A 27,945-nucleotide genomic window follows, 5' to 3' on the forward strand; every position below is an offset into this window, starting at 1 on the left:
TTATTCTGTCACCATATTCATTCTTTACAATGGTCTGGATACTAAGATTCAACAAGGTGATTCAAATATTATCAATTATAAACTGCATACACTATATGTATACTTGATTACACCTACTAGTATTCTAGCAATGGCATACTTAGTGACTTAAAAGTTATAACTGTAAAACTTTTTTATGTTAACTTTAGTTGTAAGTACAATATATAATAAAATGTATATTGACGGATCTACTTCAGATAATCAAATGTTCACGAACCACTGTTCAATTAAATGAATGGGAAAGTCAGTGAAGTTTGACACAGGGAATGGAAACAGTTGCCAGCATCAGGAAATTTACCCTTTTCCTCACTGTTGTGTGATCTCAAAGTTAGTATATATAGTTAGGGGGGTGTGGGAGGCGCAAGCCCCCACCTGGATGGGTCTGACATACTGGGGTATGTGTGAAGGTTGAATGTTGGCCAACTGCTTTTATTCCCTGTGTAAAAATCCACTGACATTCACTTAACTGAACATTCACTGTTTTCATCTCGACAAAGAGTTTCACGGAAGTGAACATTCGATTATGTGACAGAGATCCATATTGACATGACTTGATATATGCTCAGGTCATGATTGAAAAGGATCCTTATGCAGTAATTCAACTACCAAATTAATAAACAAATTAAACATGTGAATTTGTAATAGAACACTATAAAAATCGGTTTACTATCAAAAACCACGAAAATAAATCACATACGAGAACGGTGATTTCCACAACAAATAACATCGACTCATACATATTAATTAGATTGTATGGTCGACGCAACAAGGTCGAAAATTTCTGTCAATCTTAATGTGTAAATCTCCCATTGACAACCATGCTTTGAATCCCTGCCTGTGTACATCCTTCTAAACAGACGTACATATGAGCATCGACATTCCGACTGTCGCTCCTACCATGTTTGAGGAGGAGGCTGTCGTGCAACTAAATGTTGACATTTTGACTGTAAACCATAAAAATCAATGTGCTCTTCTCCCAGATAGCACTGTAGACGTTTCATGATGGCTAGTTATATGATTTGGTTACGCACTGTATTTAAACAATAAGAGTTTTAAAATAAAATTAAAATTTCGATGCATAGAGATTTTATTTTCTGCTAATTTTGGCATAAAATATTTTCAAAAGTAGAAATATCAAGTATTTTTGAGAGAAGCACCAAGTACTTTACAAAAATGGTTTTGCTGTCTAGTGTGGTCTTACTGGATTAATGTGGTCATGAGATGCTCTTTAGGGAATTTAGGTTGACACAGTCTCCTAAACCATCTTTATCTAGCATACATCCAGAAGGTGTATATATCATGTAGTATCGGATGTACACATTAATGAGTCTGTCTTCCTACAAGAACATCATTCTACTTGCAGGACAAGGGAATGTGCCTTTACGGCTATGCACTATATTGTGGCCATTTTCAGTTATATAGTTTGAATCAGTAGCTGTCCGTATTACTAAGAAATGGGCAGTGACAACCAGTGAGCACCTCTGCCACTAGACTGAGTTTGTGCTGGCCTACAGGGAGTTTGTTTCTCTGGAAGGAGCATAAGGTATACTCGAATATTTAGAGACATGGGCAGCGTAGATCCCCTACTGTCAGGCAAGATTATGATTTTTGTCTTAACTAGTTTTAAGTCAGTAATCTATTTTCAGGCAAACTCAAAATGTAACCACTCTTTCAGCAGATAAGTTGCTGTTTAACTTGCAGTGTATTGCGCTAGAACAGACTGAACCAGTCAAACTTCTTTTGGATATATACTAAAATATAGTGTACCATGTTAAATCCCAGCATTCCCTGAAGGAGATAGCAGGCCAATATGAAATGAGGACATCAAAGCCTGTAGTGGACAGAATGGCATTTATCAGTTCTGGCTAAATGTTTTCCTGCCCTGCTTTCTTCTGTTAACTGATAAGCACAACATTCAGCTTAAAAGAGGATAAAAGAACAAGCAGAGAGTAGATCAGTTCCTAGCATCTGATAAATTCATTGTACTGATCTTTTGTTCTTTTGTGGCATGTTATGCAACAGATTTCATGACAGTCTAAGAAGTGACTGCAGTCTGGGAATAACCTAGACTAATATATTTTGAGCTTTTGTGTTGCAGTAAACTGTAACAAAGGGTAAAGTAATATTCTCGGTGCCAGCAGAAAAAAAAAGCCTACACTTCAGCTCAGAAACTAATTTCTGTTTGAGTGATGTAGCAATGTTTATTCCCTTCAATGTTTAGAGCTCTTTTCCGGACTGCCTATTGTTTTAAAACAAAGAAGCATATAAGGCTGCAATATCTATTCCAAGTTGGGATGGGTTCATACTGTAAGAGAGATGCTGTAACATGCACTACTGCCCTGGCATTCTAGAAATAGAAGCAGACAAGTTATGAGGAATCCTTCATTTCAGGAAAAAAGTCTGTAATTTGGTTTGCAAGTCTGCTATAGCTATAAATCTAAACTTAAAGGACATGAACCAAAACTCCAAGCAATGCTGATCTTTTGAGACACTGGCATGTATTAATTTAAACTAGTTGAATCATACTGTGATAAACATTACATAAAGAAACTAACTTGCTTAACTTACTCATTTCTTTTTAAGATTTGCAGATACCCGGTAGGAACAATCTGGCAAAACTTAATGTTACCATAATGAAAATGAAATCCAGAGTCAGAAAGATATGCGACAGTATGTGCTGCTGTCTGCCTTTCGCATGCTTCACTATAGCTCCATTCCTCATTTTTGTACAACAATAAAGAATTCCCATTTCCCATGCTGGGATTGTGACCTTTATGTTTCTCTGATCCTTGGAGCTATGCTGTTTGGAGTTTTAGGCTTCTGATTGGGTCACCCTTTCCTAGTGTTTTAAAAGGAGGGACCAGTATATTAAAAAAAAAAAAAAAAAAACAAACAATATTCAAGATATCACCCTTTGGATGGGTGTTTCAAAGAGTAACAGAATGTTGACTGGTACAAGATACTTGAACCAACACCTAATGTCACCAGGCAGGAACAGATTTTTTTTTTTTTATCACTGAGCATGGGGTGGTACGGTGACCCATGCTAAATAGTCCGGGTGAAACATATGTGGAGTCAGAAAGTAGACTCATCACCAGCAAGGTGAAGGGTGAAGGTGCAGTGCAAATCCAGTGAAGTGGCAGGCAGGGCTAGTATGCATTATAAGGGACTTGACATTGATTATGTGCTTTGACAGTTGGGATGCAAAGGTCATTTCATGGCTGGCAAAAGAGAAAGATCTTATATGGGAGGTTGGAAAGTACCAGCTAAATATAGTTGGCTTTATCCCTAAATCCAGACCTGGTTCTGGAAACAGATTTCTTATTTGGGATGGTTTCTTTTGCAGTTTGGAGTTATGCCCAGTAGGTGTAGGGATACCCACAAACCCTAAGATGGGCACTGTACAGTTAGAATCGGTACCAGGAGATGAGAAGTTTACCTCAAACTAAATGAGTTCCAGAACAGAAGATTCTGCCTCTTGTTTGAACATGTGCTCCCATGGGTTATTTTGAGTATTAATCTGTTCTGGAAACAATGAGAGTATGGTTTGATCAGTTACGAACTACTCACGCCTTACTTCTAGTAAGAGACTTAAATACTTAACTAAGGAGTGGAGGAGATGTCTGGAGATGATATGACTGTGAACACCTTGTCTTTTTGGAACCCAATTATTGAACTGTTACTAAATTCTTATACTAGTTACAGACTGTCAAGCACAAGGATGCCCTCAGGTGTACCTGGGACTAAAAACATATTATAACTGAGTATTGATTTGTGCCTTTATCTCAGAATTCACATATTATATACAGTGAAGTCAACAGATGTGCTAAGCTGTCAAAAGTCCACCACTTGGTAATTAAGTGGATCATGAAGCCAAGATAGTAGTTGGATAACTCAAGTAAATGCACACATCTTTTCCTGAGAACACCTATCAGATTCTGCTTGGTAAGGTGAGTTCAACTTCCCTTCTAGAATTACTACTTGTGTGTGCCTGAAGAGGTTTGGGATGTGGAATCCAAATGGACCCTTCGTCCAACACTGTAGGACCTGAGACAGAAAGAAACATTTTTATTTTATTTTATATAATGTCATTAATCATGTTGTAGAACTAAGCTGATTTCCATTTTCAGTGGAGGCCTAAGGACATTGCCTGATTAAATGACTTGCTTGGATTTCCAGAGAAGGTAAAGTGAGACTGAAGGAATCAAATATAGAATGACATGATTAACCACATTCACAGTGAGCAGCGTAATCCTATGAGTTAAAGTTCTTTAGATGAAAGGTGCTCAGTGCTTGTCATGACAGTAACCTGCAGAGCTTGTGAGTATTAGCAAGCAGTGAAAACATGTCAAAAATGTGATTTGGATAATAACCAAAAGGAAAGTAAATGGATATAACCAGCAGAAAGAGGATCATTTGCAGTGTTGAAGAGTTTAATGACAGTGACAGAATGAGGATTGCCATTCACGTGGAGCTCAGAACACAGTCCTTCTCCCTCTGGTTTTAAAGGAGTTGACTCAGTTTAGATAGTCATTATATCTGGCAAGGATGCTCATGGGAACCCCTGTAGAAGGTAGACTATATATCTCACTGGTAGGAGGTTCTGGGACAGACCTGGGATATTCTGGAAAGACTAAATTGTTCATATATTGCTTCATAAGACATGGAGCCCCCTCAAGATGACCTGGAGATTGTTACTTAGGAAAGGGAAGTTTTCTCTCCCCTTCTTTTATATTACATACTATAACATTCGACAGGACAAATGATAAAAAAAAAATAGATACAGGCATGTATGTACTTGTATGTCAACAAGCTTGTCTGAAAACTGAAAAATCACCACTGATTATTATTATTACACAATATCTTATACATTTACTAAAACAAAAAGAAACATCATAATGTCCTCCTGTTACTAATATGTATGAAGTATATCAGGCTTCATTATAGACTCAAGGTTAATGAAAATGCAAACGAATAGTTACCTAACACATCTGCAGACTTCTTCCTTTCTATAATTTGGATATCCCTTGCACCAGCAGAAATGTGTGTTACCAGAGAATAACCTGTTAATGAAATTATCAAAATTCATAAACTTATATTTTATAAAGTCATACATGTGTACATGCATGCATGTGCACACACACTCAAATGTACATGCACATACAAACACAAATATTAAAAAAGTGGACATTTACATGTCAACAGATGGCATGGTAGAATAAACAGATAAATAGTAATATTTACCAAGAAAATTGCAAAATAAGCTGCATCACTTAATAACAAGATATATATGATCCTAATTAGCTTTTATCATTAGATTTTACCCACCCTTCAACTCTGCCTTCCCCCCACATACACACTGCATTACTGCTCTGCAGATAGAAATTAACATTATCATAATAAAAAGTGTTTATGAAATGTTTTGTGAAAAAAACACTCCAAGCAGTTTATGTATTTTCTTAAAGAAACATATAATCTCATCAAGAATGACATGATAGGAACTCAGGCTTCCAAAATGATTTTGTTGACAGTACATTTCATAGTATTTTTAGTATAAAACGTGTTGCAAACTTGATATTCTCTTTATTGTACTTTTTGGTCTCACTTTTTATTCTCACTGTTAATTTTCTGTATAACTGATTTTGTAACTTGAACTACAGATATTTTGAACTTCTTATATCTTTTGTATATCAATACTGTTTTTTTAAATTGTACTTTCTTTGGTATAATTCTGGAGCTTTTCTCCTCAGGTCTCTGCTGAAAATGGGCTTCTGCTCAGACAGACTAACCCAGTTAACAAATGTCAAATAAATAACAAAATAAATAAAACAACAATAAAATGAAAATTTCAGTGCAGATGAATAGTAGTGACCTTACCCCATGACTGTGTGACCATGGAGGTAATATAACTTATTTGTGGTGTGTGAAGTGTCCATCTATACCTCAAATATCAGTTAAATGACTTCCTGATTCAGTGCCACTATAGCATGAGACCCAACCTTAACAATTGTTGAGCACCCCCTATGCTATTAACATTGTGTCTGCAATTAGGGTAGCACTGAACCAGAGTGTTATTTAACTGATATTTGGGCATGTATACCAGCAGCAGAACATGAAACAGGTTCTGCCAGCTGTCCATATTACACTCAATAAAAAAGTGTTCTGAAAATATGCTATAGGAAGGCTTGTCCCAAACAAATAACTGGTGCCAGAAGAATAAACTAAAGTTAAATACCAAAAAGTGCATTATTGTCTCATTTGGGAAGTCAGCATCACTGCCACCCACAAGGAATTATCACACAGATAATACACCATATGAATGCTGCCAGCCTAGCCAGATAGAATTGTGAAGATAATCTATCATTTGCAAATATGAATGTAAACTACAGGCTTGTTGTCTTAGATGTAAAGAAATACTGTTACACGTGGAACTGGAAATAAATGTGACAACAGTGCACTCTACTGACCAAAGTAAAGCATGTGGTGACCCTTTGAAATAGACAGTGGTGCCGAAAAGTCTAGATGAAGAAATTATTTATATTGTTTTAACCAAGAGTTAAATTGCTATACTTAAACATGCAAATGTATTTTTATTGCTCTGTTTCCTGACCAGCTGCAAGATAACAAAAGGGAGATGTTAAGAATGTAAATGCAATTAATGTGTAGCCTGGGAACACCCGGAAAGTGTAAAAGAAATAATGTAATGTTTATCAGAACTGCAGTTACAATTTAAACAGAGAGAATCAGAAGTCATTAAGCATTTTTGTTTTGATCATTCAACTCACAGCACTGCCTCTTGTTCACATGTAAGTTATCTTAGACTTGGGGATAGCTAGAAAGATTAGACTAAGTGTTTTTCAGTGATGTCAGAACTGTACTACTGAATTATTTTAAGTATTTCTGTGTGATCTCTGAACTCTTGACTAGCACTGACTGTATAGTAGAAAGTATTGTCTTGTGGTTTTAATTATTTATTATTAAATATTTTAAAACCTTTTAATTGTGGCTGGTTTGTGTAGAGATAATTAAAGCTCTAGAGTACACTGCATACTTATAGAGTTTACTGTCCAAGTCACTCCAAATAAGCTTTGACTGATTAGTCACACTACCAATTGGATAATAATATTGCACAGTAATAATTGGACACCCTTTTAAGGGCCTTTGAGTAGCTGATAATTATTAGCTGGGTGGTGGCAAGTGTTACTACCGTATAGTCTGGATAAAAGGGGCACAGCTGGAGAACCTGTGCCAGCCTTCCCCAGAAGTGTCTGTGTGGTTGTATGAACTCTTATCTCAAAGTGTGTGTGTGTCAGCTACTTGGGCAGGGACACGAAGCACTGGTTGGACATAGTGGGTGCTAGAGATTTTAGCTTGCCCAGCTGGCTGAGATCTGGACCCTATAGCTGTGCCAGTGGGGAGTCTTACTGGGGACCTGGGGAGCAAGGGAGCAACCATCCCCAGACTGACTGTGTGATCTCTGTGTGCTCTTAAGGGAAATTGCACTTTACTGTGTGTATTTGTTATTCTTTCCTCTCATATGACACACCTTCTCTGGTGTTAGTGGTGAGGATTGAGGCTCCTTGATTGTTGGGCCAGGGCACAGGTGTCACACACCCTTAAAAGCTGAGTTTGAGATCGGGGAACTTATGTGTACAGTCATCTGTGTTTCAACCAACATGTCTCCACTGTGGTAAGAACCCCTGTATTGTACAACTTATAAACAAGGGGATTGCTTCTAGGTTCAAGGATGTTATTGTTTCCCCCTACTCAGTCCTTATTAGACCAATCATTGAGTATAATGCTCCTTTTGGCATGTATCTAGCTAGAGAAATGCAATGACTGGAATGTCCTCAGAGATACCTTTTAAAAAAGGACACAAGGCATAAACAATATGCACTACACAGACTGCCTCAAGCCTTATCACTGTGCTCGGTCTCTTAAAGACTGCTAACAGGTGACTGGGTTTAGCATAAAAGGTATCCTCTGTCCCAATACTACAGTAAACCATTAAGTCAAATGAAATCAGAAATACTCATTCCAAAGACCTGAACCTTTTCTGCAGTATCATAGGTTCATAGGTGAGTACTAGGCTAATGGCCCTAGAGTATATGTAAGTAACAGAACGAAGCACTTGGAGCCTCCAATACTACAAACTATGACTTTATTAAACAGAAACAACAGCAAATAAATGCTTAACTTGTTCACCGTGTTTTTCATCAACCATGTAACTTCAGCAAAAAACAAATAATTTTTTTGCTGAAGAAGTTACATAGTTGACTAAAAATGTGGTGAACAAGTTAAGCATTTATTTTCTGTTGTTTCTGTTTAATAAAGTCTTAGTTCATAGTATTGGAGGCTCCAAGTGCTTTGTTCTGTTACTTATTGGTGAAGTTATTCCTGAGGCACTTTTTTCTCACTTTGTTTTTGGCTAGAGCCTATGTAAGCCTAGCCCAAGAAGATTCCCTGGTATCATGCCACCTGAAGTTAGTTCACAGTACCCCTGCCAAGCAAGGCCACTGAAGTGATCCCCAGTGTGAACTTCCTATTGCCCATCCACTTGTAAAGATTTCTCTTAAAGAGGGCCAGTAAAGTGCTCTACTTGACGTGAATGGGAAGTTTGTTCCTGAGTATGGGAAATCTCTGGGTTAGGAACCTGTCCCTCCAGCATGTTCTGTTTATTGTGGTAATGAGGTTTAGGTCCCTGAAGCATGTGGCATGGAGGGATTGGGATTTCTTTATGTGTAGCATATCTAACAGCTCTGAGTTACAGGACAGTTTGGGGGACAGCTATATCTTACAGAAGGTACCACTGCTCTGGAACAGACTCCCAGTCGATGTAAAGCAAAGCTTATCCATGCCCATATTCAAGTGAAACTTGGACCAATGGATGGAAAATAGAAAATTTACCCCAGAACCACCATCTGTATTATTAATGGACAATGGTAGCTACTAAATATGTTGTCCCGAGCATGGGATCCATGTATAGAGGTCTCACTATACACAGTGGGATCTTAGAAATTTTCAGCAGGTAATATGTAAACATAGATCTGGTATTAAGTCAGGTTAAGCTAAACACCAAGCAGGGTAGGATAAGTAACTTAATTACCAAAGGGCTTATTTGGCTGAGCTTAAAATGACCCACATGTGCAGATAACCTAGTGTTATCCTGTGATCCTATTGCATGATTCTGATGAGTCTAATTTATTTTAGTGTGCATCAATAAGTGTGCAGTGTGACTGTATTCTTGATTTATTTGTGATTGTTTTACTTTTCATCTGCTTTAAGTTTGAATACCCATCATGAATTGTTTCTGGCTGACTTAAATGTTAAACAGAGCAATGCATATGCATTTCTTAAGAAATATATACATTTACATACAGTTGATTACACTTCCATTAACATTTATTTGCTACATGCAGTAACACTATCAATGAAAAGTAGAATATTAGGTTAATTCACACCAATAACATTGGTTAAATAGGCTTTATTTTAACAATTTTCTGCGATATTCTGTACAACCAGAATGAGTTTCAGTAGAATTGGCATTATTGGCTTAAGTGTCAACAAGTATTCTGAAAGTCACTACAAGTCATTACAAATAAATGAGCACTAGTTGAATTATAACATTTCTTTATTATAATATGTATATATAAATACACACATCTAGAGTGGGGGCGGAGCCTGAATGGCTAACTGAAAGCAGCAGTACTTTAGAGTTCCATATAACTAGTTAAATAAGACAGGGAAAAATATTCTTTTTCTTCTTCAGTGTATAACATTTTATAGATAAAGGTCTAATTTACATAATTAGAAACTTTGGTGAAGTTTTACAAATAATTTCCTGTCAAAAAGCTTGGAGATATATTCACTTGTTAAAATGAGCAACTCAAGGAATTCATACCAGGATGCTGCCTTAAAGAAGGAACTACAACAGATGGCATCTACCCTGCAGGAGTTGTCTTTGAAGATGGATGATTTTAAAGAGAACCTAGAAAATCTTAAAATAAGCAGTCAAAAACAGGCTGACACCCTCAAGGAAATGTTACAACAACATCAGACAAGGATACCAGGAATAGAGGCTTCTCTAAATGACTTAGAAAGCAGACTTAAGGAAGAGGAAACACAGAAAGAACTGCTTCTTAAACAAAACACTTGGTTGGTTAATAAAGTAGATGACTTGGAAAATAGGGAGAGGAGAAATAACATCAGGATTTTTGGATTACCTGAAAATACAGAAGGTGAGGATTTTATTTCCTTTTTATCAAGCTGGATCCCTGACTTTTTAAATTTAAAAGAAGGACTTTCCTTTGGCATTGAGAGGGCACACAGAGCTCTTGGGAAATCTGCCACTAACTCAAACTCTCCTCCTAGGTCAATAATTATCAAATTTCTTTCATACTTGGACAAGGAACTGATTTTAAGATCTGCTTGGAGGAAGGCACCTCTAAAATATAAAAAGGGCCTGATAAGATTTGATAACAACTATTCATCTAGAATAATGGAACAAAGGAAAAAAGTGTGGCCAATGGTAAAGTTTATGAAACAACATAACATCAAGGCAAACTTGCATATCCAGCTAAGATAAGAATACTGTATGCCAATGAGATGAGGACTTTTATTGACTTAGAGGAAGCCTCTTCATTTATTAAAACTAATAATGTGATTACTTTACCAGAAGATATGGATTGGTTGTCACCTTCTCTCAAGAGTCCAAAAGAAACAAATGTCTGGACAGATGTCCAAAAGAAGAAGCAAAAGACAGATACTGTTACAGCCAAATCTCTCAAAGCATGTACTATGATATGAAGTGTTTTAACCTTACTTTAAAGGTCCAATTTTACGGCTTGGAATTTTAAAACAAAGGTAACCAACTACTGAAATCATTATATTTTTTGAAAATAGATGGCACATGAGAGTTTTCACATTACCTCAGGTATGTAAAACAGGATACTTTTCTTTCACAGAAGGAGGGTTATATAGCACATAAAATATTTATACTGTAAATCAACATACATAGTATATGTGTATGTTCTCTTAATTTTCTCTCTTCTTTCTCTCGCTTCTCATTATTATTTTAACTGCATCTTGTCTCCCTTTCTAAATTCTCTCCTATTTACTATTCTAATATAGTCTGTATATATTTAATAACTCACTATCTATACATTGATAAATAATAGTCTAAAATAATCTAGTTTTAAGGTAGACTAATTGGAATAGTGAACTTATTTGTTATTATAATATTTATTAGATTAATGATAGTCACTGTTATGCTTATTGCAATTGGGGACATGTTCGTGATTAACTCTGAAATGTTCTGTTCATGTACATATATCCTTTGAATTATTTCCTTTTAATATTCACAAATATATAAAAAAAGGAGGGAAAATGTACTGTTGGTCAAGAGAAGTGAAACTTTCTTCACATTCTATTTGTGTTGCCATAGCAACAGTAAACAACTGCTGCAGTTTCTAAGGACACTGTGAACCTGCAAAGTGCATTTAGCCTCACAGATAACAAATAATAAGAAAAAGTAATGTTGTTTAGTTATTAAAACGAAAAACAACCTAAGCAAGGTAAAATAAATACATAATAGGACTATTTGTAATATTTTATGATTTATCCTTATAGGATTACATATTCCTGGTAACTCAGCTGAAATGTTCCAAAACTACATGTGCACTTAAATGTAGCTGCTTGATTAAAAAGTATTACTCAGTTTAACATGCTGATTTCACAAGCTGTCTGCACTGTAAAAGTTACATTTTATATGTTACTTGAAATTGTCAGTCTCTAGTGCACATGAAAAGATACATATTGCATTTTGCAACATGTTATCTTTGCAGTTACCTCACACTCTGTACAAACTCACTTGTTAACTGATAGCTATTCATTTAAAGTATCAGTTTAAATATTAAATGTGCCCTTGAAACGGTATTGACATTTTGATAAAATATAATCTAAACTGTAAAATAAATGACTTGAAAGAAGTAATGCATAGGATTTCAAAGACAGTTCTTATTACTGCAGTAAAAGTTGTTGTTGTGTCTTTCGGCTTTTCCCGGTTAGGGGTCGCCACAGCGGAACTCTGGTCTGCTAATGATTGGCAGTAGATTTTTACGTGCCGAGTTGCCAGCCCTGATGCACAACCTTCAATGAAGGTACGCCCATTCATGCATGTCTCCACACAGAAGACGTTCTAGCTGAGAATCGAACGGGACAACATCTTACTGTGAGGCGACAATGCTACCGCAGCACCACCACCGCAGTCTTGACACTACAGTAAAAGTAAAAATATATATTCACAAAGAAGTATTGAAATGTTTTAGTCTTCCAGTTAAAATAGCTTACTCTCAACATTATGCGATATCAGAAAGTTTGAAGAGCTAGGAAATTACTATTCTTTGTCTTTATAATGATTATTAGACAGATGTTAGACTCTGCTTTGTTTAATGAATTGTGACATATGTTTATGAGGAAAAGTGGACTCAATTACTCACATTGGACTACACATTCCTGGAAACTCAACTGAAATGTCTCCAAATTACTTGTGAATTTAAATGAAACTGCCTGATTAATAAGCATAACTTCCTTTAACAACCTGAATCCATAAGCTATCTGCTCTATATATGCTACATTATATATGTCACTTGCATATTGACAGTCTCTAGAGCACACGAAAAAATACATATTATTTTTGCAACATGCTATATTTGCACTAACCATACATTCTAAACCAACTCAGTTGGCAACTGACAAGTTATTTATTTGAAACATCAGTCTAAAAATTAATTGTGCCCTTGAAATATTGTTGCTGTTTTGACAAAACAAAACCTGAATGGAAAAGGAATGATTTGAAGAAGTGAAGTATTGTACAAATTTCAAAGACAGCTACTGACACTACAATATAAGTAGAAATGTATATATGCAAAGAAAATTTTAAATGCTTTATACTTTTAGTTAAAATAGCTTATTGTTAACGTTTTGCTGTCAGAAAATTTAAAGAGCTAGGAAATTATTTCTAATGTGTCTTTATAACGTTTACTAAAGTGATGTTAGTCGCTGACTTGTTTAATGGATTGCGAGTCATGTACAAGACGGACTACTGAATGTTATTTCTGTTTACCCATGTTTGCTGAATTTCTTTTATTAGTACTAATTTAAAAGAAGGGAAATCTCTGTTTTTGGTCAAGGGAGGAGAGGCATAAGAGCATTCTAACTGCCTCAAGAAATCTCTAAGATGCTCTAAATACTATTTGACTTGATTACCATATAGGTACCTTCACATTCATTCTAGACCTGATGTGATTACCCATTCTGGAAGCAGGAGATGGCCTATGCAGGACGGGAATTGTCAGGGTGATCATAGTTCATTCTTAGACTCTGCTTTGTAAATCTATAAATATGTAAAAGCACTGCACACTAGAATGAGGGCGCCTCTTCTCAGAGTCAGGATACCACTGATAAGCCATGTCTTTTCATAAGTGTAAGTTGAAGTTGGTGAGCTGAAGAGTGGGAAAGTAAAGGAAGACGGTACACCTACAGTAAATTCATATTTCATTGGTAATCACTCACTGTCTCCTGCAATCCTTTTAGTCAAATTATTTTAGTAATAATCTATTTGTTGTTGGCGTATTTAGTGTATGCTCCTCTGTTGCATGTAATTTATCCAAAATGACATATCTGACATTTTTGGGATCTCTTAAGGATAACTAAATATTGGATATTTTCTAAGTCAACATAATAATTGTTTACACTACTAACATTCCATCCTGATATATAAAATACTATAGAATAATATAGAATTTTATATCTCTTTTAAGAAAATTCTCCATATAATAACTTAACATATGGAGCTCAGTTGATATTGTTGGTTAAAGGTATGAGTGATAATCCAGTAGATCTATCTTTATCTATTGGATTAGGAATGACTTTCATTCCATGCTTAATGGAAAATTCATATCTACTTGTATTTGATACTTTAGAAAAAGAAGTTATGTCTTACCATAATGTTCCATCTGTATTGTTGATCCTCGTTCAGTCATTACGCATGGGTATCGGTTCTGTGCTCAGAACCGAGCCAGCCATTTTCCAAGCTCGCGTCAGCTTCAAACTCTCAAGCTAAACTCTTACCCACAATCCCCCTCTCCCGGTTACCTCAGACAGAGTTTGCAAGTCAAAGAAGGTAGAGGCTACCTCTGGTCAAATAACCTAAGAGAACCGGATGGTGAGATCCACTAGAAACCGAAGGAGGGAGGCTCGTAATAACTGAACGAGGATCAACAAAACAGATGGAACATTATAGTAAGACATAACTTCTTTTATCTGATATTGTTAATCCTTGTTCATTCCTTACGCATGGGACAGAGTCCCCAGCTACCTCTATTCCTGGGAGGCTCTCATGGAAGGACATTCCTGAGCACCATAGAACCGAAAGATGCTCTTCCCCTGGAGGCCAAATCCAATTTGTAATGATTGATGAAGGTATGAGGCGTAGCCCAAGTTGCAGCTGCACAGATGTCATGTAAAGAAGCTCTGGCTTGGAAGGCAGCAGAAATAGCCACCGACTTTGTTGAATGAGCTTTCATGGTAGTAGGCAACGATATATTATGTTGTGTATAAATAAAGGTCACACAGTCCTTCAATCATCTAGCTAATGTGACCTTAGCAACAGCAGATCCCAATCTAGGTCCTGAAAAGGCAAAAATAACTGGTCAGATTTACAAAAAGGTTTAGTCCTGTTTAAGTAAAAACAGATTTGCCTGTGTATATCTAGGGTATGTAGGCAATACTCTCCTCTGTTTGAATGATTGGGAAAGAAAACTGGCAATTCAATGGCTTGATTAATAGACATTTCAGAGACCACTTTAGGCAGAAATGACGGATTAGTTCTCAGAGACACTCTATCTCTATGAAAAATCAAGTATGGACTCTTGATACATAAAGCTTGAAGCTCAGAAATACGTCTGGCAGAAGTAATTGCTACCAAAAACAAGGTTTTGCATGACAAATACTTGAGGTCACATGAAGAGGCTGGTTCGAAAGGTGACATTGTCAGAGCTTGTAGAACTAAAGATAAATCCAATGGTTGAATAGGTTCTCTAAAAGGTGGCTTCAGACGATTCACACCTTTTATGAAGGTCTTGCACAATTTATGGGACATAAGAGAGGAATCTTGGACACCCTCATGAAAATTAGAAATTGCAGCCAAATTAACTCTAATGGTAGAGGCCAATAAACCCGATTGAAACAGGTCAGCCAAATAGTCTAGTATTATTGACACTGGTGCTGAAAAGGGGTCTACTTGTTTACCTTTCAGCCAACAGGTAAATCTTTTCCACTTGCTCAGATAAGTAATTCTAGTGGAAGTCTTATGAGAAGCAATGAGAATATCACATACTGGTAAAGAAAGATCATTCTGCCTGGCAATCAAGGGAATTGGAGTAGCCAAGCCATGAGCTTCAGGCTGTTCAAGTTGGGATGAATCAGGTTCTGTGGATGTGAGATCAACTCCGGGGTTGGATGGAGAATCCATGGTCGATCTAGTAGGTGAGGCCAAAGGAAGGGGAACCAAATCTGTCGAGGCCAATATGGTGCTATGAGGATCACCTTGCTCTTCAACCGACGGGCTTTCTTCAGAAACTGGGGAAAGGGTGGAAATGCGTAAAGAAGACCCAAGGGCCAATCATGGACTAGAGCATCCCTGGGTGGCTGTCCCGGAGGGGGAATCAGGGCGAAGTAGTTGCTGCATTTGTAGTTGGTTGGAGATGCAAAGAGGTAGCAGCAAGGACGGCCCCAGCGGTGGAAGATCTCCGCCGCTATCAAGGGATTCAGGGACCACTCATGAGGTTGAAGAATGCACCTGCTGAGTCTGTCTGCTATCACGTTGGAACTTCCGGGAATGTGCGTTGCTAGAAGAAAACGGTTGGTAGCTATCGCCCATTGCCATATCCTCTCGACACAGGGGGTAGGATTAGGTTCCACTTTGCTTGTTGATGTACCAGACCACCGCAATGTTGTCTGACTGAATCGCAATTGTCCCAGATGGCAGCAGTGGATGGAATGCTTGCAACGCCAGAAGCACCACCCTCATCTCTAGAACATTTATATGCAGATGGGCCTCCAGTTCGGACCAAGTGCCTTGGACTGTCTGTCCCTGACATAGCCCCCCACCCCATCAGGGAGGTGTCCATGGTCACTGTGGCCTTGGGTTGCTGTGGGGAGAAGGGATGAGACCATTGTGAGAGATTATGTGTCATCCACCAATTTAAATCCTGTTTGCACCTGTGGGTTACATGAATCATGGCTGAAAGGGGATGCTGAAAAGGATACCATTGGGTGAGCAGTAGCCATTGTAGAAGCCTCATGTGAAACCTGGCCAGGGGAACAATGGTGATGGAGGCTGCCATGGAACCCAACAGCTATAGAACCCAGTGAGCTGTGGATCTTTCCTTTGAAAGGATTAGAAGTAGTTCTTGCTTTATCCTTAGAATTCTGTGCTCTGGAATAGCAGCGCTGCAGTTTTTGTGTCAAAGATAACCCCTCTGAATTATGTCAACTGAGATGGGGTGAGATTGGATTTTTGCCAGTTTATGGTTATACCTAGCCTTTGAGCAACGAGGAGAGAGTAAGCCAGGGCTTTTTCCTGTAGATGTTTGGTGGGGGCGGAAATGAACCAGTCATCTAAGTATGGAAACACCTGGAATTCCTTGAAGTCGCAAGTGAGCTGTGACAACTGCCATGCACTTTGTGAACACTCTGGGGGCTGTAGAGAGTCCAAAAGGCAGTACTCTGAACTGGTAGTGACTGGCTCCCGCACAGAAGCGCAGAAATCTTCTTAATGGCCTGTCCACCTTTATGTGGTAGTACGCATCTTGAAGATCTATGGAGCACATCAAATCATCTTCTTCCAAAATCGGGAGGTTAGACTGTATTGTGACCATCTGGAATTTTTGTACTCTCACAAACTTGTTCAATACACTGAGATCCAAAATTGGTCTCCAGTCCTCAGTTTTCTTTGGCACCGAAAATAGTCTTGAGTAGAATCCGGATTCTATCTGGTCTGGAGGGACAATTTGGATGACTCTTTTTCTTAGCAGCTTTTCTATCTCTAGTGCTGCTTCTTCCCTTTGACTGGGTGGAACACTGGGAAGATTTTTTGAAGGGACTGGACAGAAGGGGATATGATAACCTCTGGTTATAATCCTTTGTACCCAAGAATCGGTGGTAATGGTTAGCCAAGCAGAAGGGTACAAGGAGAAACATCCCCCAACTACCTCCAGAGGAAAGGAGTTGGGCTGCTCTTCAGGAGCACTGGTAGGATTGGCCAGGGAAAGAATCCCTGGAACCCTGATTATGCGGACCCCCTCTGCCCCGAAAGGGGTGTCTTCCATGTGAGTTTTCCCCTCTGCCTTTGGGGGAGAACTCGGCCTGCGTGTCATGGAAAGGACCCTGAGATTTCTTGAACCATATCTTCCCACTCTTTTGGTTTTGGGAGAAAGCACGTTGAGGGGAAGAATAATGGACACCTATGGCAGAAAGGGTCTTACCGTCCTGTTCACATCTGGCCAGTGTGCTTTTAACTTTGGGCCCAAACAATGAAGAGGCCTCAATAGGGGCATTAAGAAAAGAAGACTTAAAGTGTTCCACGAAGTTGCACAAGCGCATTCAGGTGTGTCATCTCAAGACCGCAGCTGAACCTGCTGCTCAAGCTGCTCCTTCTGATGCATAAGATATCAATCACATAGAGGAGTTAGATATAGATTCAATGGTGGCCAGCTGAGAGGCCACTTTGTCACAGACCTCATCAGACATGGCACCTGCCAAGGTTTCAGAGAGCTCAAAAACCAGATCCCTCTGAAGCCTGGTAAAATGTGCCATATAATTCAGGGACCTGATAGCAAAGGTCGCTGAAGCAAAGGTGTACTTCCCTATCCTGTCCAGGGTCTGGGACTCTCTGTTAGGCAGATGGACAGTCTGGCTTTCTTCTTTTGCCAGATCCTTTTTTGTTGCGGCCGCCACTACCAAAGCATCCACAGGAAGACCTTTTGACCAATGGGGATCCGAAGCAGGAGGGGACAAGATCTCATCTGGCCTCCGAGGAATAGCTTCGATGGTATCAGGAGCCTTCCAAGCATGCTGCACGATGAGCCAGACAAGTTCATCAGCAGGTGGAGTAACCCAAGAGGTAGGGGGCCAGGTGCGAAAGGCCTGCAGGAAGTCGGATTAGAGGACTGCCAGTCACCTCTCTGTTTCAGGATTTCGAGGATATCACCAAAGGAAACCCCAGAGGGTGACCGAGGGGATCCTTCCCCCTCATCGAAATCTGTGTCTTCATTGAGGGACTCCTCTGTGGAGTCCTTGTGCTTCCTCTTACATGAACTTTTCCGGTGAACCTCTTCAGCGGGAGAAGCAGGAGAAGACAACGGAAAAGGGGATTCCTGAGGGAATATGTCCTGCGGCCCCTGCACCCGGTGTTCGTTAGGTGCGACTTGTGAAACCAGTATACCAGAGGAGGGCAGAGGTATAGACAGTCCGGAATCACCAGCAGCAGCGAAAGCCTTCTCCATCAGTTGGAAGGCTGGTCCACCTGAAGAGGAGTGTGTCTCTAGAACAGGGGGCACCCCTCCCCTAAGTGGCTCAGCCTGCCGACCTGGAGTCCATGGATGGCTGTGGAACAGCAAGCTATGCATGTCACAGCTGACATCCTGGGTCATAGCAAAACTTTCCTACCACAAAGGCAACTGCGGTTCCTTAGTGAGATCCATAAAGGAAACCACAGAAGGGGAAGACTGTGCTATATCCATGGACTTCAAAGGCAATGAAGGAGGAGAATAAGAAGGGGTCTTTGGAGATGGGTGATCACCTCCCAAGGAAGGATAGTTCCTGAGAGGTGGGATACCTCTGGCCAAGAATGCCTGGTCCACAAGACGCAACACATCATGTTCGGAAAGGCTTCTAGTGGACCTCATGGAGACTGAGGGAGAAACAGGCCTGTCCACAAAAAAGGCAGACTCTGTGCCCATCTCATCTGACCACACCAAGGACAAGGGTGCTGGGAAAGACTGGACTACTGTTGTCTGCACCGAAGAAGTCATCGGTGCCAAGGTCATTGTCTGCACTGACACAGGGATCGGTGCCAAAGTGGTTGTTGGTGCCGAAGCTGGAACCGACAGGAACCACCAAAACTGGAGTCAATAATAAAGTCATCAGTTCCGAGGAAGATCTCGGAGCCGATGCGATCAAGGTCTGCGCTGACTGAATCATTGGTGCCGATACAGAAGTACAGGTCTGAACCGAGGAGCCCCTCGGTGCCGATATATAGAAGGCTGCAGGAGAAGATGGAGCCAAAATCACTAATGGAGCCAAAGGCCTCGGTGCCAAAGGTCTAGGCACCGAAAGCACTGGGGCTGACTGAGAAAGCTCTGGATCCGAAACTTTAGCCGTTTTAGGTTTTGGTTGGCGGGAGTCCCCAGCCGGGGGCGAAGGCAAAGATTTAGCCTTAGTAGAAACATCCAAGGTTTTCTTTTGGGCTGTAGGAGGGGTTGAGACCTCTGACCCAGAAATAGCCTCTGAAAATGGAGATTTTAGAAGTCCCTTCAGTATCAGCTTGTTTTTCCTTTCCAACAAGGTTCTATTAGAAAAGTTGTCACAAATAGTACAGGGTGGATCAACAGACAAATGGGAAGCTCCCAAATAATAAACACACAAAGAGTGTGCATCAGAGGTAGGCAGTTTGTGTCCACAATCAGAACACTGCTTAAATCCTGGACTACCTTTCTTATCTGCCATGACAGTAAATTAAACAGCAGAAAAAGTTACCAACAATGGTACAAGAGAGTACCCGAAGGTATGAGAGAAAAGGGTGAAGGATTACCAATGATGGTAAAGAGAGAATACCTTGCAGTAAAGTGGTAAAGAAAAGGCAGAAAAACCTGAAGAAATTATAACAGCTAGATGCGATAGGGTAAGAGATAATAAAATATGAACCTTTCTGACAGAAAAGTAGTCTATAAAGCTATTAAATAACAATTGACTATACTTAGCTCAAGAGAAGTAGCTTGACATGACCGAATGGCAATGTGGCAAATGAAATCTGAGGTAACAGGGAGATGGGAATTATGGGTAAGAGTTTAACTCAAGAGTTTGAAGCTGACGCGAGCTTGGAAAATGGCCGGCTCAGTTCTGAGCTCAGAACTGATACCCATGCATAAGGAATGAATGAGGATTAACAATATCAGATTTGATGTTTTATAGAAGTACTTTTTTAAAGCCTGACCAGAATTTTACCCTACTTGTATTTAAAGAAGAAAGAACATTAAATTACACTCCCAAGTTTACACATATAAAAATAACATTCAGTGTTATCAGAGAATATGGTATAACTACTATAATCAAAATAAAAAAAAAAAAAGAAGCAAAAAGTTTTTTCCAACAATAACTTGAAATGGATTTAACATTCTTATCATTAAATACTAATGGCTTAAATAATGCAAATAAAAGATCAAACTTACTAAAATATTTAAAACGAAATAAGGCACAAGTAGTATTTCTCCAGGAAACGCATGTTAAGACTAATGATAGCTTTATTTGGAACCCTAAGGACTATACAGTATTAGCTCAATCCTACTATAGAACAAAAACAAAAGGAGTATCAGTTCTCTGGAAGAAAAACATAATCACTCCAAAAGTTATTTATAAATATGAAGACAAAGAAGATCTATTAGCATTTGTTATAATTAAATGTAACAACAGAATATGGACCTTAGCTAATTTATATTGGTTCCCAGGAATTGGAGCAGGAACAGTTAAAAAACAAAACTCAAAAAAAAAAAAACCAGCTTAAAGTAAGGCAAGTGCAGATAACAAGTAAAAACCAAAAAAGAAAAAACTGCGCCAAGCTGACACACCAAATATTTAATAAAGTAAAAGGTAAGTGCTTTCACGACTGTACTCGTCGCTTCATCAGACACATGAATGAAAGTAAAAACAGCATTTATAGTCTAACAGTCAGCTGATATTAAAAAGTCACATGTCTACTTTAGCAGCCATCATAAATATGAATAAGAGCCTATTATAGAAACAGTTTAAAAACATAAAAATATACTATCCAACTGGAATAAAAAAAAAACAAACAAATAATATATATATATAAAACATCATATCATGTGCAGTCAAATAGGATGAAATAAATAACGTACATTTGGAGCTCACCATCTTAAGACAATCACTCCAAAAGTTATTTATAAATTTGAAGACAAAGAAGGTCTACTAGCATTTGTTATAATTAAATTTAATAACAGAATATGGACCTTAGCTAATTTATATTGGTTCCCAGGAACTGGAGCAGGAACGGTTAAAAAAAACTCCTAGATTTTATTTCTAACAATTATAAAGGAATTCTTATACTGTGAGGAGACTTTAATTGTACCTTAGAACCTTCTGAAACCACCAAGAAGTCTTTTCGCATAGCAACTATTTCAAAATCCTTAAGAAGATGGATTGATTCATTTCATTTAATAGACACTTTTAAAGTAAAAGATGATAAATCCTTATTATTTTTCCATAAAGACCATAGATTTGGAACACAAACCAGAATAGACAAATTATTCGTAGTTCATGATTTACAAACAAAAATCCTTAACTTCTCAATAGTTCCATGCCCCTTCTCAGATCATGACTCTCAGATAATGAAGCTCCAAATAGAATTTAAACCTTTAATCCTCTCAACTAGAATTCCATCATATATCACGAAAATTAAAGAATTCAGACCCTGGATGTTGTCAGGACTACAATTATTTATTGAAATTAATAATACAACAGAAATCAGTAGAGTCATGGTTTGGGACTTATTAAAAGCATATTTATTTGGTAAGACCCTTAGCTGGTACAAAAACAAAGTTAGAGAGTGGGAAACTGAATCATTAGACTTGCAAACCAGACTCTTGACAGCAAAATCTAAAAAAAAAATCAGAATTGTCCAGAAGTCAAAAAAGAAATAGAGGAATTAAATAAAAAATATAGTGAAATTCTAACACACAAAACTTGTCTAGCCTTGGAAAAATTAAAAATAAACTCATTAGCCACCTCCCCCAGATATCTACATAACTTATCTACAAGAATTAAAATACAATCTAAAGCAAATAACAATGGTAGTATATATCATGAAAAGAAAGGGAAAAAAGTATCAGATATGGGAGACATCCTTGAAGCATTTTGGTTCCATTATATGGAACACTTCAAAAAAGAAGATTTAGATACCAACCAAATAAACTTAGATACAAACCTTATCAATATAAAAAAATTCCCGAAAACTTAAAACTAGACCTTCGAAAACCTATATCCTACAAAGAAATTGTTGACAAGATAAAAAAGTAAATCTAACAAAGCTCCAGGGATAGATGGTATAATTACGGAAATTTACAAACTCTTCCCTTCAACAGTAATCTCCCTTTTTCATAAAACTTTGCTCAAAGTCTAGTCAGAAGCAAAAATACCACCCTCATGGAAATATTCTCTCATAACACCAATTCTAAAAGATAATAAACCATCAGACCTTTGCACCTCATACAGACCTATATCATTACTGAATAATGATTACAAAATATTCATGTCAATCCTAGCTAACAGAATGAAAATCCCACTTTCAAAGACAATTAATAATGATCAAACTGGATTTTTATATAACGGGCTTGCACATGATAATATTAAAAGGAAACTTACTCATAGATTATGTGAATAAAGAAGATAGAGAAATACTTGTAATCGGATTAGACATAGAAAAAGCCTTTGATTCCCTCAACTGGGAATATCTATTTAAAACTTTAGCATTATTTGAATTTCCTCCTCCCTTCATCTTATTACTAAAAACATATATATATTAATAACTTAGCCTACATTAAAGTAGGTCCTTTCACCTCAGAGTCTATCCATATAATGAAAGGTACTAAACAAAGGATGCCCCCTTTCTCCTATTTTATTTGCTTTGGCTATAGAAATACTTGCAGAAATAATACACAATAATCCAAGAATAAAAGAAATAGAAGTCTATGACCAGTACATATCTAAAATAATGCTTTTTGCTGATGATATTTTATTAACCCTATCAAACTCCAGAGAGTCATTAGGAGAGCTAGAAGAAGTAATGAAGAAATTTTATAAGATTTCAGGTCTACACTTTAATAGATCAAAATGTCTATTTTTAAATAAGAAAAAAGAACTACAAGTTACAGATAAATCCATCATAGGAAAACAAGAACTTACACTAAATTATTTAGGAATAGTGTTATGCAAAAATATAAACAAAACAATATTAATAAATTATAAAAACATTATTGAAGCAATAAAAATATATATAGAAAAGTGGAACAAAATTATATTAACTTTTGAAGACAGATTGCAATTAATAAAAATGGTCTTATTGCCAAAAATACTATATGTAGCATTAGCAATACAGTTAATTCCTGAAAGATGCATTCTTAAAGAAATAAACTCATGATTGATAAAATTTTTATAGCATCACAAAAAGAATAGAGTAGCTCTAACTCATCACATTAGACCCTGGAAACAAGGAGGATTGAACTTCCCAGAAATAGAAACATATTTAAAAGCATCTGTGCTTAAAACTACAATAGACTGGATAAACCCAAATTATTTTGCCAACTGGAAAGAATTAACAACGGCTATATTAACAAATGTATTTAATCTGTTAAAAAAATGAATAGTAGACAAATCAAACAAACCCTGGTACATACTATGCATAAGTATACAATATAATATAACAAAACCTTCTAAAACAACACTGATTAATCATTACATCAATTCCTTTAGGAAACTTATCAATGCAAACATAGATCTAAAACTTTGGTTTGATCTTTTAACCCCATTTACCATCACTAAGAACTTTCCTCACAAAATATATAGGGAAACAATAACCTCCTGGGAACAAAATGGATTCTTATGCTGGTTTCACTGTGAAAATAAATTCAATTTTTTAGATATATATATGATAAAAACTGCTTACAATATTCCAACACAGGACTGGTTAACCTTACAAACCATACTAATGTACACTCAAGATTTATGCAGATTAATTAATAATTCCTCATTTAAAGATATTCCAATTCTAATATGTTTTCTGTATGAATTTGTATATAATAGTTGCGAAAAGAAAAATTCCATTTCAAATCTATATAAAGAGTTAATAACATATAAAACAATTTCCAAACCATCATACTGGCAGTTCTTAACAAAAGGTCAGTCATTGCAGTTAACAGAAGAAATTAAAACTAACATCTTACTATCAGTTAATTACACCTCTAACACACAGTACTGAAAAATATTTAAATGGAAATACTTACATAGAGCATTTTTAACACCAGATAGAATTAAAAAGATCAGTACTACTACAAATGGTTTTGCTGGAGGTGTGAAAAGTCAAATAAAGCAGACTGGATTCATATTTTCTATGAATGTAATAAAATTAAATCATACTGGAATGGAATCAATCATTTTTTACAAGCTTTATTTAATGAATCCTTTACCTTAACTAAAGTATTGATTATACTAAATGTAAATGAAGGTCCCTACCTGAATAAGACAAATATGTATTTGTTATGGACAATACTTGCTATATCTAGGAAATGCGTAAACAGAAGGTAGAATTCAAATACACCTCCAACCTTGGAAGAATTGTACACTTTACTGAAGGCAATTGCATCAATGGAAATAAAAATCAAAGAACTACGAATCGATCCCACGCCATTAGTAAATAATCCTTGGAAGAAAGTTATATCTTTGTTGGACACTCTGCAATATTCAATATTGTATCTCTGATAACTGATCTGTTAATTCCATATTTAATAACAAAGTGTATATGACTGAAAGTCAGGCTATTGTAAATATTGTATATAGTTGTTTAAAATGATATTTAAAAATATTATGTAAATGTTATTTTAATTGAAAATAAAAAAATATTTGAGGAAAAAAAATAAATACACACATCTGGATAAACACTGTTACACTAAACATCACTTCATCAGATTTTTTAAAATTATTTTTTCATGACAGGTTCTACCCATGTTTCTACTAGTGCTTGTTTATATATTTATAGACTGCAATTTGTTTTATTATGTTAGACTGAGTAGAGTTTAATTTAAAAGTGAGGAACGTCAGTGAGGAAATGTTGCAATCCATGTACTAGTAATCATTTTCAAGAAGCCTATTCCCTTATCAATTTCTATTTCAACTCCTTGATCTTTATCTCCCAATTATTTAGACATATTACATTTTTGCAGGGAATGACAATGTGGTAATAGCCATTGAAATAACCATTGATTACAAACCTATATTTGCAAAAAAAGAAAGAATTGTATTTTGACTTTTAATTAAAAATCATATTAATGCAATTTTGTGACAAATTTAAAAAGAATGAACAAAAATGTAATTGTATATAAAAATACCTATGCTGGGATTCAGAGAGCTCTCCGAATCCATGCAATGCACACTGGATCAAAAGGACCAAACTGTGCAGTTTTGATTTATTTGTTTTCAAAGACATGCATAATTTGCATATCTGTTAATATTACTGCCACCTATTCAGACAGCACAAACTCTGATCCCCTATACCTAGAATTTTATCATCTGGTAAGGTTTTTGCAAAAATAATAACTATCACAGAGCTCCACTGGGAGAGCCATGCACATTAGTGCACTGATTTATGAAATTTAGCCATAGACTAAAATAATATCTACTGGAAATTATCAGCGTGCACCTCTGAGGTCAACGCCATGTATCATAAGGAAGCCTATATAGCCAGAGTTGTTTCTAAATAATATCAGTCATGCAGATGACATTCCTCATTTTCATGACCCATCCCCAACACACATCTACCTGTAGACAAAAGTGTGCAAGTGTTTGCTCAATTAACTTTTTTTAAATTACCTTATACTTGAGAACTATACAATACAAGCTGTCTGGTCTTGAGTAGTCTGCAAGGCTCTTTATAGTTGTTTTGGGTGTGAAGTCTTTCTGACAGGTTGAGTGATACTTGCAATTATCTTCTAGTAAGACGTGCAGAAATGCTGTATTAAGCTTTAACTGAAATTATTTCTTCATAAAACACATTGTTGCTTTCAGTCAATTTTTTTATTTAGTCTTGCATTGCACCCCTGCAGATGGACATCAGCCAGCAATGGTGTCTCTTCTTGTTGACTGTGTCTACAATGGTGTCTCGTCAGCTGTGTCTACAAGGCTATCTTTAATGCTCTCAGATTTACTTCAACCCCATTCCTGGGGCCAGTCAGGAGATTGAGGCATCTCAGTGGAGTATCAGAATTCTGCTATTTTTTCCTGTTACAGCCTTAACCTTCCATTACTCCTCCTACTTACACTGCTAGATTTGATGGGTGGATGTGCAATAGAGGTGTGTGCTGTTTCATGCCACCTTGGTAGTGACTCAATCACTGTCTTACCACCTGTTGCCAATTTAGGGCATATCTTCTTTAAACATCTGCAGCCATGACCAGGGTGTCATTCTGCCCCCCCCCCCCCAAGAATTAGAGCACTCTTTTTTTACATGCTAATCTGCAGCTGACCATGCCACTAACTGAACCCAGGTTGCCAGTGCCATAGTCAGGGCTTTCTACTCTACACCGCAGTGCAGCTTTTTTTCAGTACATTTTGAAAAACAAAAATGTATAGCTGTAAAAATGTGAACTGTTCAAAATACAAATGCTCTCAGAGAAACTGGGTTCTCTACAAGGCACATATTTGTAATGTCTAAAGCTCAGTTTCCTAAAAATGCTACTCCACATCAAAGGATGCACTACATTGTTTAACCATTGCCCCCCCCCCCCAAGAGTTAAAGGGACTGTGGAAACTAGGAAACAAGATTATCTATTTTCAACATTAAACCAAATAGTAAATACAAAACATGGAACTCTTTTAACCAGAGAACAACTGTTAAATTTCAGTTTTTTGCGTTCCTTTTGCTATCAAAATGTGCACACTAAGTTGTAGTTGTGAGACAGAAGGGCTCATGCCTGGAACACTTTGTAAATAAGACTGCAAGTGTTGACTGGACTCACAAGTCAGTATTATGGTGTCAGTAATAAGGAATGAAAAGGAAGACAGACAACGATACTAGTCAATGTACGTTCTGTAAAGAAGATGGGTGGAGGAAGGCTGGTTGGATGTCCCAGGCACTGGTATAGCATGGCCAAGAGTGAACGTGTTACCAAAGTTGAATGCACTTTTTGCATGTTTGGCATTATGGTATATGATAAGGTGCGATTTACTTTCAGTTCCACCCTAGAAAAGTGTCACCCTTTACATACATCACTGAGCATGGATAAGCTAACATTACTCTGTCCATGGTAGACCCAAAGGAAGAACATGCCCTGGGTGCATCTAGTTTGTAATACTTAGCAAAGTATTTTTAGATTGGACTATATTCTGCTGTGCATTCATCTACAGAATATTTCTAAGGAATGCAGCAGATATAGCAAGAGTTCTAGTACAGTGAACTTTGAGGAGCAGCTGGAGGTCTATGTAACAGAACTTTATATAACCATAAACCTACATGGACTTTGTGATTTTTGGATACTGGACAGGCTTTCTTTAATGAAGCAAAGGACACCAGCAACTGATCTAGTTTCCTAACATCTCTGTCCTAGATATGTAAAATCTCAATATCCTATGGACATCTGTATCATGAAGGAATATTTCCCTTTGTTTTAAAAGGCAGGAAAGATCCCAGGTACATAAGTGTATTGGTTTAAATTAGTTTCAGTAACCACTTCGATCATAAAAGTAAGGCTGGGACACACCATCAACCTACATTTATGAAAAATCTGGAATGGGGTTTATATCAACAGGGCCAAGGTCCAAAAATAATGCTGGCTTAAAGAA

General features: G+C 37.2%; 1 protein-coding gene across 2 annotated transcripts in view; it reads right to left on the reverse strand.

Moving 5' to 3' along the window:
- Positions 1 to 27,945, reverse strand: part of ADAMTSL2 (ADAMTS like 2) — a 1,179,463-nt gene that overhangs the window by 558,161 nt on the left and 593,357 nt on the right. For both annotated transcript variants that reach the window (XM_044058888.1, XM_044058887.1), the window contains exon 8: positions 5,022 to 5,102. In XM_044058888.1, coding sequence (XP_043914823.1) covers positions 5,022 to 5,102 — 81 coding nt within the window. The remainder of the gene's footprint in view (positions 1 to 5,021; positions 5,103 to 27,945) is intronic.

The sequence above is a fragment of the Protopterus annectens genome, chromosome 16.part0 (genome assembly GCF_019279795.1).
Source record: "Protopterus annectens isolate FY-2018-M chromosome 16.part0, PAN1.0, whole genome shotgun sequence".
Taxonomy (NCBI): domain Eukaryota; kingdom Metazoa; phylum Chordata; order Ceratodontiformes; family Protopteridae; genus Protopterus; species Protopterus annectens.